The sequence below is a fragment of the Gorilla gorilla genome, chromosome 1 (genome assembly GCF_029281585.2).
Source record: "Gorilla gorilla gorilla isolate KB3781 chromosome 1, NHGRI_mGorGor1-v2.1_pri, whole genome shotgun sequence".
Taxonomy (NCBI): Eukaryota; Metazoa; Chordata; class Mammalia; order Primates; family Hominidae; genus Gorilla; species Gorilla gorilla.
Window position 1 is genome coordinate 50535850 of NC_073224.2, and position 14644 is coordinate 50550493.

A 14644-nucleotide genomic window follows, 5' to 3' on the forward strand; every position below is an offset into this window, starting at 1 on the left:
CAAAGAAAAAAAAAAGATGACCTTAAACCAGAAGTAGAAGAGGGGAGTAGGAAGAACCTGTGCTATCTATTCTCTGGTTTCTATCCTTCCCCCAGGACAATAATCAACATCTAGACTCTATGTGACAACTCACTTAACAATAGCCATTTTTTTGTTCATATGTCCTAAAAATCATGAAGCTAGGAACTAGTAATCCATCTTTCCACTTTCCAGCTGAGAAGCTGAGAATCCCAAAGGTGGAATGACATCTTCAACATTACATAGCTGGTCCTCCATTACCCTACATTTCTTCCTCCCTATGAATGATATTTTTTAAATGCTGTAATGATAAAAATATGAGCTGTCATTATTATTAATAGTACTCATTTAAAACAACAAACTATTACTAGCCTATTCATTAGGCGAAAGGAAAACAAACATAAACATGAAAACATTTCAATTCCACATTACAGCATGCTTCATCACAATCCTCAAAGAAATCCTTAGTTGACAAAAGGCCTAATATATAAAGAGCAATGTAAGAGGCAAGAGGCCACTCCACATCCTAAAAGGGCCTGAAGTCACTTCCCGAACAACCCAGATGTCTAGATCAACCCTATACCAGTTCCATAACCACACTGCCTCCCCCAGGTTTGTCCCAGACCAGATGTCAGAGATTAAGAGCCTCCCACTTCCTTATTTCTTTAATTTTCATTAAGGACAATCAATCAACTTCCTTTTTCTTTTAAATTTAAGTACTGCACACAACAACATAAATATCTATAATACTAAGAGTTACACAAATTCCATTTCTGACCCACCAACATGGATGGGGAAAACCATACAAACCAGTTACAGCAGGGAATTTTCTAACTCTAGAAGTCTCTGAGCTTACTGGAAGTCCAAAGTTTAATAGTTATCCTGATTAAAGCATCCTGATTAAAGTGATCCAGTCACAAGTTCACCTGTAGGCCCATCAAGTAACTCTCTCTCCCCTCGATTTTTCTCCAGCTGTGAGGCACATCTTCCTATTAGATCGTGATACTTCAACAAGTATCACTTCAACTGCTCTCCAGGCCAGCTGCCACTCTGGTACTACCTACCACCTGGGGCCTACCCTCCATAAGTGTGCAGCAGCCATGCAGGCATGGCAAGTTCTGGGGGTGGAAAGAATGTCATTCAGAGAATATAATGGTTTTTGTACTTCAAAGTGTGTCTACTTAAAAGGGACAAATCATCATCTTCAACATCTTTTTTGTTGTTTGTTTTTTTTTTTTTTTTTTTTTTGAGACGGAGTCTCGCTCTGTCGCCCAGGCTGGAGTGCAATGGTGCGATCTCGGCTCACTGCAACCTCCACATCCCAGGTTCAAGCAATTTTCCTGCCTCAGGCTCCCAAGTAGCTAAGATAAATTACAGGCACCCGCCACCATGCCCAGCTAATTTTTGTATTTTTAGTAGAGACGGGGTTTCACCATGTTGGCCAGGCTGGTCTTGAACTCCTGACCTTAGGTGATCCGCCCGCCTCGGCCTCCCAAAGTGCTGGGATTACAGGCTTGAGCCACCCAGCCAGGCCGATCTTCAACATATTAATAAGCAAAAATCATGAACCCTGAAAGCTGGAAGGACCTTAGAAACTTTCTAATGTTTAACCCCTAGTATTTTAGATGAGAATACCAAGGCATAGGGAGGTACAGTAGGTATGTAACAGAAAGACATTTAAAACACTGCATTAATTCTTTATTGTACCAAGTTACTAGGAAATGAGGACAATCAACTGAGTGTGTACAGCATCCCATAGTTTCAACTGAATTCTTTCATTTCAGCTTCACACCAGTGTTGTCGGCTTGGGTTCATAATCTGTCCTCATCACTTACTAGCCATGTGCTTCAGAGCAAGTTATTTAACCTCATTGTGCGTCATCTGTAAAATGGGGATAATAATAGCAGCTACCTCACAGGACTGTTGAGAAATTCATGAGTTCATATATGTAAAGCACCTAAAACAGAGCTGAGACATAAGAAGCACTTGATAAACGCTAACCATCATCATCATCATTATTATAAGGGCCAAGAATTGTTGTTCCCATCTTACAGGGATTTTATAGGGAAACTAGGGATTTTGAGACCTTAGGTGAGTTATCTCCAAAATCACGGTAGTCAATGACAAAGCTAAACTAGAACCCAAGCTTTCTGCCTCCCAATCCAGCACTCTTTCCCTTAGGATCATTCTGCCTGTGTAGAATCCTGTAGCTCAACGTGTAACAAAGTACTGTATTGGCCCAAAAGAAATGTTTCTCCAGAATAGGGACCTCAGTCAAGATGTCTTCCCAAAGAGCAGCTTACTCATCTGACAAGCTCTGGTGCAGTATCTCCACCGCCTACCAAAATAATAAACACACGCACACACAAAATCTAATGGGAAAAGGAAGCAGATTTCTAAGGGATTTCAATGTTTGGAGAAGAGCTGGCAACAGCCAACTCTTCAGAAACAAGACATATTTCTTAAAGCTTATGGCATGGCTTGTCATGGCCAGCTCATGCTCTTGAGTCCCTTTGTTTTCTGTGCTTTGTCCTCCTGTGGAGCCCTGGCCACCCAGCCACCCATGGCTGCCAGGGTCATCTTCTCCAGGGAGAGTATTCAGATCCTGCCCACCATGCCATGATTCTAAATGCAAGATCTGGTCTCAAACAGCAAAGATAAGGTCCCAACTTTCACAGTGATTTCTGGGTCACCTCTCCACTGATTAATGCATTTAGAAGATACGGTTAAGAAAAAAAAACAAAAAAACAAAAAAAAAACCAAAGAGAATATGCCTTCTCCCTAAAGGATGATATCCTAAAATATACACCAAAATGGAGGAACATGTCCCAACTGTTTTTCCTTCCTCACGAATATATATTTCAAGTTCAGAACCATTCATTCACAACGTATAAATAAGGTCAAGGCTATTTCATACCAAATGACTTGAAAAACCATAAGGGACCATTTTCCTGCTTGTTCCTTAGGACCTCTCCTTCCCCATTTACCAAAGATCTCACAGCTGCTTCTAACCAGGCAATAGCTCTCTCCACACCGTGCTCTGAAAAAGGAACAAAACAGTTCCTTTTTCAGGTCAACCCAGTTTTAACTCCAGGTCAACACAGACAAACTTTCTCAAACTTAGACTTTTAGTGCCTGATTAAAATGGTGAATAAATCCTGGACAAATGTAGAATGTGTTTTTGCTTCAATTACAGAAAGCCTTATGTTTGTTTTAAACTCTCGGGAATTTCAGTGTTAACATTTTTCTTGGTTTCCAAGGTAAGAGATGTGACTGAAGAAATTTGGTCAACGCAAGTATAGCTCTAGGGCAGTGACTCTAAAGAGGGCAGTGATTCTAAAGAGGGCCGTGCCAGCAATAAATTTAAGAAGAAACACAGCCCCGTGCGGGAGGATCCACAAGGCTATGTAGTTTGTACTTGTCCTTGTATAATGCAAATATATTCACAATGTTTAATCTATATCAAATTTCAAATAATATTAACATAGGGCATGGGTTTCTTACTGGAGTGGGGGAGAAATGCAGAAGCGTGCCATCATGGCACTATCACATCCAAACTCAACTCAGAAGACAGTTCAATTCCACTTATAAACATTGTAGTGCTTACTATGTGTCAGGAGCTGGACATGCAGAAATGAATAAAAGACCATTCTTTCCTGAAGGTGCTCAGTGAGTTGTAAACAAGAGATGTAAATGAAGAGACTGCAATGTAATATAATGAGTGCAATAATACAAGAGTGTAAAAAGACACTGCAGAGGAGATGCTGAGAGCGTACTGATGAACTCTGTGCAGAAGGCAAGGGGAGATGCTGAGGAATCCTGCTTGGGATCCCGCACAGGGGAGCAGGGAAGGCTTCCTGGAGGGGTGGCATCTGAGCTGCTTTAAAGGATGAATAAGTTTTACAGGTTCAAGGAAGAGGACCCGTTCCAAAGAGAGGGCACAGCATGGATACAGCACAAACCATGACACAACATGATAAAGAAAGGAAACTAGAGGCAGTTCAGCTGTAAGGCAGTATAAAATGTAAGTAGGGTAAGTGGGAAGTGATTAATATTAACAGTCTTTTATGCTACGATGTTAGCAAAAAAAAAAAATGAGTTTTTAAAAATCACTCTGGTGACATTGTGCAAGATACAGTGTCAAGATACAATTAAACTATTTCTAAAAGATTATTTGTAGTAGTTAGGTCATCCATTTATTCATTCAGTACTACAGACAATAAGTGTTTACTGAGAGCCACCATTTGAGCTACAATAGTCTTCCAGACACGTTTCCTATCTGAAGGGACCTTATAATAAGCTATTTATTTAGCATTTAATATTTGCCATACACTGAGCCAGTACTCTTAACACAACTGCAATTAATAGCAAGGCAGGTCTCATTATCTCCACGTCACAGAAAAGGAGGCTTGGAAGAGAAGTTGAGTGACTTCAGCAAGGTCACACAGCAAGGAGGTGATGCTCACAAGACTCCAACTGAGGGCTGGTTCCAGAGCCTGTATTCTTTGCATTGCACTACACAACTTCAAAACATTCCTACATTCAGAAGTCTGGTAGAAGAAAAAAGAATGAAATACAAATATTCCAAACATAAGGCAGTATGAGATCAATGCCATATGAGATCTATTAAGAGAAGCACTGTGTGGGTGAAATAGAGAGAAGGGTTATTTCTGGTCAGAGCAATTAAGGGAGGAATCCCAGAAACGCCAGGCTTTACCAGAAAGGTGAGATTTCTTTCTTTCCTTTCTTTTTTTTTTTTTTTTGAGATGGAGTTTCACTCTTGTTGCCCAGGCTGGAGTGCAACGGCACGATCTCGGCTCACAGCAACCTCCAACTCCTGGGTTCCAGCCATTCTCCTGCCTCAGCCTCCCAAGTAGCTGGGATTACGGGCAAGTGCCACCACCCTCAGCTAATTCTACATTGTAAGTAGAGAGAGGGTTTCACCATGTTGGTCAGGCTGGTCTCGAACTCCCGACCTCAGGTGATCCACTGCCCCCAGCAGAAGGATGAGATTTCAATAGGTGAAGATACGGGACTGGGCAGCGAAAAAGGGGCATTTCATGAGCAACACGTAGAACTTAGACTCTGGCGACAACCAAGGTTCCTATTCCATCATTCACCAGCTGCAGACCCTGGGGAAATAACTGAATGTCCTACACCTCACTTTTTTCATCAGTAAAATGGGATACTAGTAACATCTTTTTCCTAAAGTTGGAGTAAGGATTATGGAATAATCTATATAAAGTATTTACCATAATGCTTAGTAAGTGGTAAACATCCAACAGACAGCAAATGTTAGCTAGTAGTCTATGTGTTTAAAGAATGGTAAGCAGTCAAGTTAGGCTTCCAGTCCTCTTAAAGCAAAATAAGAAATGTGGTCGAAACAATAGGTTGCAGTCAGATTGAGAATGAAGTTCATGTCTACCTTAGAAAGTTGGTCTGTATTTAGCAGGCACTAGGGAGTCAATCATTAGAAGAAAGAAGCCATATTAAGAACATTCTGAGTAGATCTCCAGTGGGAGCCCCTAGCCCCTCTCCTTGACATCTGGCTCATTTGTGACCCCTTCTAAAAAGGCATGAGGCCCTAGGACTAGTTCAAGCCAGATCTATTTTTTCGTTTGCTTGTTTTTTGTTTTTGAGATGGAGGCTTGCTCTGTCACCCAGGCTAGAGTGCAGTGGCATGATCTCGGCTCACTGCAACCTCTGCCTCCTGGGTTCAAGCGATTCTCCTCCCTCAGCCTCCTGAGTAGCTGGGATTACAGGCACCCACCACCACGCCCAGCTAATTTTTGTATTTTTGTAGAGATGAGGTTTTACCATGTTGGCCAGGCTGGTCTCGAACTCCTGACCTCAGATGATCCGTCTGCCTCGGCCTCTCAAAGTGCTGGGATTACAGATGTAAGCCACCACACCCAGCCAAGCCAGCTCTATATGAAAACAGACACTGTCATTTGTCCACTCCTAACATGGCCATGATTTTTTTTCTTTTCTTTCTCACTCCATCCTGTACCTTCCCTCCTAAAAGCAGAGTAATGGCTGAGACACAATTATTAGCCTGACTTCCCTTGGAGATTGCCTTGGTTAAACAAATTTTCCAGAAACTAATCTGGGTAGCTTAGATCATTATTTATTTGTTACTTTTTAAAATTTGTTAATACCAGGCTTTCACTTAGTTATCTTGAAGCTAATGCCTCTTCTATAACATAATTATTAGCTCTATCACCTAGGCTAGACTGCAATGGTGCAATCAATCATGGCTCCCTGCAATCTTGAACTCCTGGGCTCAAGCAATTCTCCTGCTTCATCATCCTAAGAGAGCCTAGGACTACAGGTATGTGCCATCACACCCAGATAATTTTTTTTTTTGAAATGGAGTCTCGCTCTTGTTGCCCAGGCTGCAGTGCAATGGCGAGATCTCAGCTCATTGCAACCTCTGCCTCCCAGGTTCAAGTGATTCTCGTGCCTCAGCCTCCCGTGTAGCTGGGATTACAGGTGCCTGCCACCACACCCGGCTAATTTTTTTGTTTTTAGTAGAGACAGAGTTTCACCATATTGGCCAGGCTGGTCTTGAACTCCTGACCTCAGGTGATCTGCCCACCTCAGCCTCCCAAAATCCTGGGATTACAGGCATAAGCCAGCCAGTTTTTTGCTTTTTGTTTTTTTTTCTTGCAAAGATGGGGTCCCACTATGTTTCCCAGTTTGGTCTTGAACTCCTGGGCTCAAGCAATCCTCCCACCTTGGCCTCCCAAAGTGCTGGGATTACAGATATGAGCCACTGTGCCTGGCTAATAGTACTGGTTTATTAATACATTATAATGAAGAAACTTCGGGGGTAATGATTACATTCACTATCTTGATTGTGCTGGTTTCATGGGTATTATATATGTCAAAGCCTATCAAATTGTATACCTTAAATATGTGCAATTTATTAAATGTCAATTAAATCTCAATAAAGCTATTAAAAATATGGTAAAAGTTTAGTAGTTCATGTAATTATTAAAAGGTGTACAACTTTATAATTAATAATATACTAATATACAAGCTAATGCACATATTAAAACCTTAAGTTTAAAAAATTTATCAGGACAAGTGATTATATAGAAATGTATATACAGGCTTGTAAAACTTTGGTATAGTGTACCTTTTAAAAAAAAATAACCAGCCTGGGCAACGTAGGGAAACTTCATCTCTACAAAAAATTTTAAAACTAGCTGGGTGTGGTAGCATGTGCCTATAGCCCCAGCTACTTCAGAGGCTGAGGTGGGAGGATCACTTGAGCCCAAGAGTTCAAGGCTGCAGTGAGCCGTGATCAAGCCACTGCAATCCAGCCTGGGTGACAGAGTGAGACCCCATCTGAAAAAAAAAGAAAAAAGAACACCCCTATGTTACACCTATGTTCACAGCAGCATTATTCAAAATAGGCAAAAGGTGGAAACAACCCAAGTGTTCATCGATGAACGAATGGGTAAACAAAATGGGGTATATACATACAATTAAATATTATTCAACCTTAAAAAAGAAAGAAATTTGGACATATGCTACAACATGGATGAACTTTGAGGACATTATAGGAAGTGAAATAAGCCAGTAACAAAAAATATATACAATATGATTCCACTTACCTGCAGTATCTGGAGTTATCAAATAGAGACAAAGTACAATGGTGCTTGCCAGAGACAGGGGCAGGAGGGAATAGGGAGCTGTTGTTTAATGGGTATAAAGTTTCCGTTTTGCAAGATGAAAAGAGTCATTTAGATGGATGGTAGTGATGGCTGCACAACAATGTGAATGTACTTAATGCTACTGAACTGTACTCTAGAATGGTTAAGATGGTCAATCTCCTGTGTATTCTACCACAATTACAGAGAGTAAGGGAGATATGAGAGTTCCTACACATTAGTGTAAAATCAGTAAGGGTGTTAATTTTGTAATTTTTTTAAATGCTTTTAAGTGCTGTTATTACTTATTTTTAAACCAAACAACTTCCAAGGCAACTTTCCCAGATTCCCCAAAAAGTCAATTCTGGAGCTGACACCAGGTTAAAACTGTTAATTTTATTACTACCAGAAATCTACACATCAACTGCTTTTTCCCTGCAATATGACATATTTTCCTAACGTAGCTGTCAGAGGTCAAGGGTATAAGGTAAGCACAATTCCCATGAAGCATTCTCACTTCTGGAAGGACAACTCTACAGGTGCCACTGGGTAGCCCAGTTTATCTGGAGTGAATAATGGGAGTCAGGGTCTGGGTACCTGCTGATTTTAATAGTGAGGGCGCCTACATACTGCAGCCAGGTCCATCTCTGGACACCTCATAGCAGAGAAATGATCAGAGCCTGTCTAAGCTTTCAACTTGCATGATACATAACGGATGTGGCCACAATTACCAGATAGGCTTCTTCAAAGGAAATTTCTGTTCTCATTCCCCAAGAACACCTGAAATTGAAAAAGCTAAGGACCCCTCAGGAACACTGTTTCCAACTACTGCTTCTTTGCACAGTACACTGCATCCCCTGGCTCCTTGCCCACCAACTTCCTCTAGGGTCTTTCAATTGCAAGATGCAGAGTATGGTACTTGAATGTTTCCAAGAGTTTCATTTTCTTCCAGGAGTTCACCTTACTGCTGCAGAGTAGCTTTTTTTGTTGTTGTTTTTTCCCCTGAGCAAGGGACAGGAGCCCTCAATCATCTTGCAGGAAAATGATAGCATCTGCTTGAGGATTCCAACTAAATGTTTTACTGAAGCTTTTCAAACTGACTATATTTAACTGATTATATTTAAAACTGATTAACTGATTATATTTAAAGCTCCCTTGGGGAATGGGAGCTGTGAGGAAAGAAGCTTTGGAGAAGACCTTTGTTGGCATGAATGAAAAATTGCTCAGACCTCCCAAGGGAAAGAGCTTGTTTATATACCAGCCATCAACATTCCCAAGTATATATACATACACAATATGACTCCAGTTTTAAATTTCATCTCCTGCTCTTGAAGGGTCCTGAAAGGGTTAAACTGTTCCAGGCAAAGGCCTGCACTTTTTCTATCAAAATGCTCCAGATGGAAATTACAAAATTTCACTTCCAGCTCTGTGGTGCACACACACTGTTCTCCTAAGACATTAAAAAAAAAAAAAAAAAAAAAAAAAAAGACAAGACCCCTAATGTTCTCGAGAAAGAAAATGTGACTGCTCAGCATACAGTGCCACCCTGTTTCAGACTATTTCTTCTGGCATATTTGCATGAACTGTCAATCTCAAGCTTTCTGGGAGACTGTAAAAACTCAAGGTATAGAGAGGGTAAAGGAAAGGGGCCTTAAATAAGGAAAGAACAATAGCTGGGACTGCATACAGTCATGTGTATTCACCGAAATACCACCCAGATTCACAACCCTGGTAACCATTCCCTGCACCTTACCACCTTTGCTGCTCCAATCCCAGTAACAAGCTAACAGGCTAGAGGCCAAAGGCTTCAGGTTATGACCATGAATCTGACCACGGTTGTAAAGAATTTCCAGAGATTAATGTACATCAGCCCTCCCCATACCTGCAGGTTCCATATCTGCAGATTCAACCAAATGGGAATGAAAAATATTCAGGAAAAAAAAAAAAACAATAAAAATACCAATACAACAATTTAAAATAATACAAATTTTAAAAGCAGTATAACAACTGTTTACATAGCATTTACACTGTATTAGGTATTATAAGTAATCTAGAGATGATTTAAAGTATACAGAAGGATGTGTGTACATAGGTTATACGCAAATACCACACCATTATTTATCAGGGACTTGAGCATCTGCAGATTTTGGTATCCTGGGGGAAGTGGGGGTAGTCCTTGAACCAATCCCCTGAGGATACTGAGGGACAACTACATATGAAAGCACATTGTAAATTGGAAAGAGCTATGTAAAAAGACTAAGAATATTATTGCTTTCAAGTCAGACATTGAGAGGCATGAACTTTCCAAGGAATCTGGGCACCCACAAACCAAAAACAATGATGGTTTTTAAGAAGACACTACAAGGCAGGCTGACTAAGGAGGCACACCCCTCATAAAACCACTCTGGGGTACCGTTGGGGCTGAAGCCTCAGGAGTTCCTCAGGGCACATGCAAGCAGGTGGTTTATAGGGAGGCAAAAATCAAGGGATAGAGAGGGTCCCAGAAAGGGTCCCATGAGATGAGGGTCCCATTTAGAGTCCATTTGACTCAAACAATTCTGATTGAAAAAACAGGACCTGGGACTCTGGTCAAAGACACGCCGAACCACAGTGGCCAATAATTAGTTTACTTGTTCACTGACAGAAAAAGAAACTGATGTCCAGAGGGTTTAAGTGACTGACCCAAGATCTTTTGTTACGACTAAATGAACTTAAGCTAGAACTCAAGTTTCATTCCTTACTTATTTCCTATCATTTAATAGCTGGCACTTTGGGAGTGAATATGCAATGCAGCCTCAATAGTCAGCCCAATTCAGCAAAAGAAAGGCTCACAGAGAAGTAGACCATACCATTATTGAGCACTTACAAGTGCAAGATACTGTTCTAAATAATTTATATATCTCATCAACAACTCACTACTATCTTAGGAAATCTATTTTATTTTACCTATTTTCCAAATAAGGAAACTGAGGCTCAGACAAGTCATGTAACTTGCCCGAAGTGAAAGGCTAGCTACTGGCAGAACCAAGATTTAAACCTGAATCACTTTGACTCTAAAAATTGCACTTAACAACCAAACCAAACTGCATAGCTGTTACAGCAATTTTCTTTTTATCTTGGCATCTGTAAGAGAAGTAAGTCTGGCAGCACCACGAGTCCCATATAACTCATAAAAAGCTGACACTCATAATAATTCTGACCCAGGGCTTCTAGCTAGTGGGGGGGCAGAGCCAAACCAGATCGCAGGCCCTTTGTCTCCAAATTCTGTGCTGTTCCATACAGAGCCCAGCTTCCAGAATATAAACTCCACGAGGGTGGAGACTTTTTCTTCTTCACAGCTGTTATGGCCAATCGCCAGAACACACAGCAAGCACTCAATAAATAGTTAATGAATAAAGGAATGAAGTCAAGCTGCCATGGTTTGGCTGTGTGACCTTGGAAGGGCTTCTCATCCTCTCTAAGCCTCAGTTTCCTTATATGGTGAATGGAAGGTGACAATAATACCCATTTCCTGGGTTGAGTTAAGGACTAAACCAGACCATTCATTTAAAGCACTTGGGACGGACTGGAACATAATGAGCAACCAAAATGTAATCTATTATCATTATCATTATTACTATTATTATTCATTGACAGATTTGGGCTCCTTAAGAATTTTTTATTTTTTTCCACCCTGGTCAGATGATGTTTCATAGTAAAGATACAGAATAGAGAATTGAGAGTTGGTAAATCTGCTTCTAGTTTCAGATCTGCCACCATCTAGCTGTGTGACCTTGGACAAGCCTCTTCAGTTCTCTGTATTCTCCTCAGCTGTAAAATGAAGGACTAAACTATTCAAATCAGTTCCATAAGCATTCATCAGGCACCTTCTCGGAGTAAGACATCATGCTCAGCCACCTATAAAATTCTATGATCCTGAATAGTATCAGTGGGAAAATATCAGAGCAAAGCAAAATAGTCTGTTTGTGGCAAGGTTGAAGAGAGAACCCAAATAGCTGACTGCATTACATCATCTCAATGAGAGCAATGTTTGTAAATATCCAAAGTGTTTAATTTTGAGACACTCTTGAGAAATCCTTTGCCAATAAGAAATTGGCAGATATGGTTCTATTAACACCTATCAGCCTTGAACCTTCCAAAAAATAAACATTTAAAGTCACTTTGCACCTTAGTCAAATGGCGTGCTTCTGGAGAGAAATCTGGGAAGATCAAAGTTATTAACACTCCCAATGGCAACAGTTTAAGAATAGGATGTGTTAAAAAAAAAAAAAAAAAAAAAAAAAAAAAGACATATCTGGTTAAAACTGCAGGGGGGATTCCAAGAGCAAATGCAATGCATCTGGACAGGACACGGAGGCCAGTGGCCTATTGTTTACAAAAACAGGCCTGGATTATGAACAGTGACAAGAGGCCAAGACCTCAATTATAACTCATAACCACACCTCTCTCAATCCCAGTTCAACTGAAGCTATCAATCAGTCAACTCCCCCATCTCTGTAATAAACCTACCAATATTTGCAGCCAAGTGGATAGAAGGTCCCCTGGGGCACCTCCAGCACTGACCAAACTAATGACATAAAAAAGATCCTGTAGGTACAATGAGGACTTCAGACCACCTTCCAACCTTCCAAGAGATAAGGGAGCTGTCCATTTCAAACTCTACGCCTACCCCCACCCCCCAGCAATCATTAGAGGGGAGCCATGGCCCTTCCCAAGTCCTCTCTGATAGGAAAAGGTCTCCTTGCACTGGTGCAGGGAAAGGAGGGGCCCCTCCCTCTGTACTCTGAAACAAAGGAAAACCCAGAGCTCCAACCATGTGGTGTAACATTCAAGGCCACCCACCTCTTCCACTCCCCAGCTAAGGTCTCAATGGGCTGGAGCCACATGGCTCTTTCCAGTGACTGACCAGGAAGGGACAGTGCCTTGCACAAACACATGCTGCAGCTCTTTAACAGGCAGGAACCCTTCCTATGGGAATTGCTGGTTTAAAAAACGCTATCTGAGTAGGGGCTCTTATTCATGAGTCAAGTCAGTCGACTAGATGAGAAGACAGGTCACTTGGTTTCTCCTAGTCCACATTTTGCTTTACCCTTCACATTTTTCAAGGGAGGGAAATGGGGCTTTAAAAGCATGTCTTCCGGAGCAGAGGGCCACAGCACAGAAGGGTTAAACAATTATGTCTTCCCATTTTCCAGAATCAGCACCAACCGGCTACCCTATCCTCCCAACTCTATTCAGATTTAGGTGAGGGCGGAGACCGGTCGTGGGTGGCCTTATTCTCTGATCTCTGATTGTATGCAGGCCGACCAGAGACCAGGCAGGTACAAGGTACACCCAAGGTGGCAATGGACTTTTGGTGCCAATGCCATAGCAAATCTCATGTTTTAATATAGTGCATCCGAAAAACCCCGCCTCTCCCAAGGCTCTCCAAATGGTACACCTTCCCAAGGTTGCCTTTCTGTCTGGACTCCTCTTCAATCTCTGAAACAAATGTCCAAACACCTGTCAGATTTCAGTTGTCTTTCAAGGAAACCTGACCCAGAGAACCGGAGGCAAACTGCCTTTCTCTAAGAGCCTCCTGCCCCTCCCCCCACCCTGTCCGGCTTGGGGGAAAGGGCTGCCAAAATCATGGTCAGCCCCACAAAGATACTCCTACAGCCCACTGCAAAAATTCCTTTCCAGTGTCAATGGCCCCCTGGCATTGCCCATCCTTTGGAGGGTCAGACCCATCTATGAAACCACCTCTGGGGTCAGCCTGCCCCCATCTGCTCCACCCAAAGAAATGAACAACCTGCAAATCACGGTGGAAATACACGCCTCACCAGTCCACAGAGCATTTGCAGTGTGCTATTTTTCAAAGCCCTTACCTTTGACCTGAGTATCGTACTCTGCTATGATCTCCTTATCCTTTTTGAATTTGGCTGGAGACGTCATGTTTTCCTTCTTTCTTCCAAATTCGAATTGTGAATTGATAGATCCACGGAAAAAATCCAACCACCTAAATCAATACCTCCAAGACCGCTTCTCTCGAGGGCAGAAGGGGCCCCCCACGGTGGTCTCCAGCGCTCCGTGGAGCGCGGGCTGCGGGCTGGGCAGACGGCTACGGCGGGCACATGCAGACGGTGGGCGCTGGGGCCGGGTGCGGCGGCGGCTGGTGCCTGTGCTAGAGCCGGAGCCGCAGCCTCAGCATTAGCCAGGAGAACTGCAGCGCCCGGAGGCTGGCCTGGGGTCTGACATCAACGACACAGGCGGGGAGTGGAAGTCCTTCCGCACAACATGGTGTGGGGCTGCGGGGGTGTGGACGCGCCCAGCTGTGTCCCCGGGAGGGAGTGGGTGCTTTTCGGGGTGCCGGGGGAGGGCTGGGCGTGCTTCGCGGTTTTTTGTCGTAGAGGCTCAAAGATGCTGCAAATCAAATCCCAAACGGGAGCCGCAACAGCGCAGACTGGATCGGAAGTCGTTTGCTCCGGTTCACTTGCCTGTAAATGCAGGAAAAGGGGGAGGGGGCGATCAGCCAGAGCGCAGATCCTAATCGCGGCGGGGGTGGGGTAGGGGACGTCGTTCCGAGCCCGCCCTGGGCCCATTCCTGTCCGCTTAACGCCTCCCCGCCCGCAGAGCCCGGCGCTACGAGGTGGGGAGGAAGGAAGCTCCCTCCGGATTTTAAGGCTGAAAGAAAACACTTTGGAGCAGCCGCCTGCGCGGGCTCCGGGCGGGGACTGCAGGAACGCGGGGCACCCGGCGGGGACTGCGGCACCTCGGCGGCCTCCTGAGCCCCGCCAGCGCTGGGCAGCGGCCAGCCCGAGGGAGCCCTCCCGACCTAGCCCCCGACGTGGCCCCAGACCCCCGGCCGGGGCACCTCCCTGTACATCAAAGGGGATCAAAGCCGGGGAGGGACAAGCCACCCGGGCACAACTTTTCTTCCCCTCCCGCCCCTCCTCCCAGTTGTTTTGTTTTTGGTTACTAGCTTCTCT

General features: G+C 43.3%; 1 protein-coding gene across 10 annotated transcripts in view; it reads right to left on the minus strand.

The window, feature by feature from the left end:
- Positions 1-14644, minus strand: part of SRGAP2 (SLIT-ROBO Rho GTPase activating protein 2) — a 255698-nt gene that overhangs the window by 239636 nt on the left and 1418 nt on the right. For all 10 annotated transcript variants that reach the window (XM_031014226.3, XM_055369873.2, XM_031014224.3 and 7 more), the window contains exon 2: positions 13544-14152. In XM_031014226.3, coding sequence (XP_030870086.1) covers positions 13544-13610 — 67 coding nt within the window. In that variant the 5' untranslated portion in view covers positions 13611-14152. The remainder of the gene's footprint in view (positions 1-13543; positions 14153-14644) is intronic.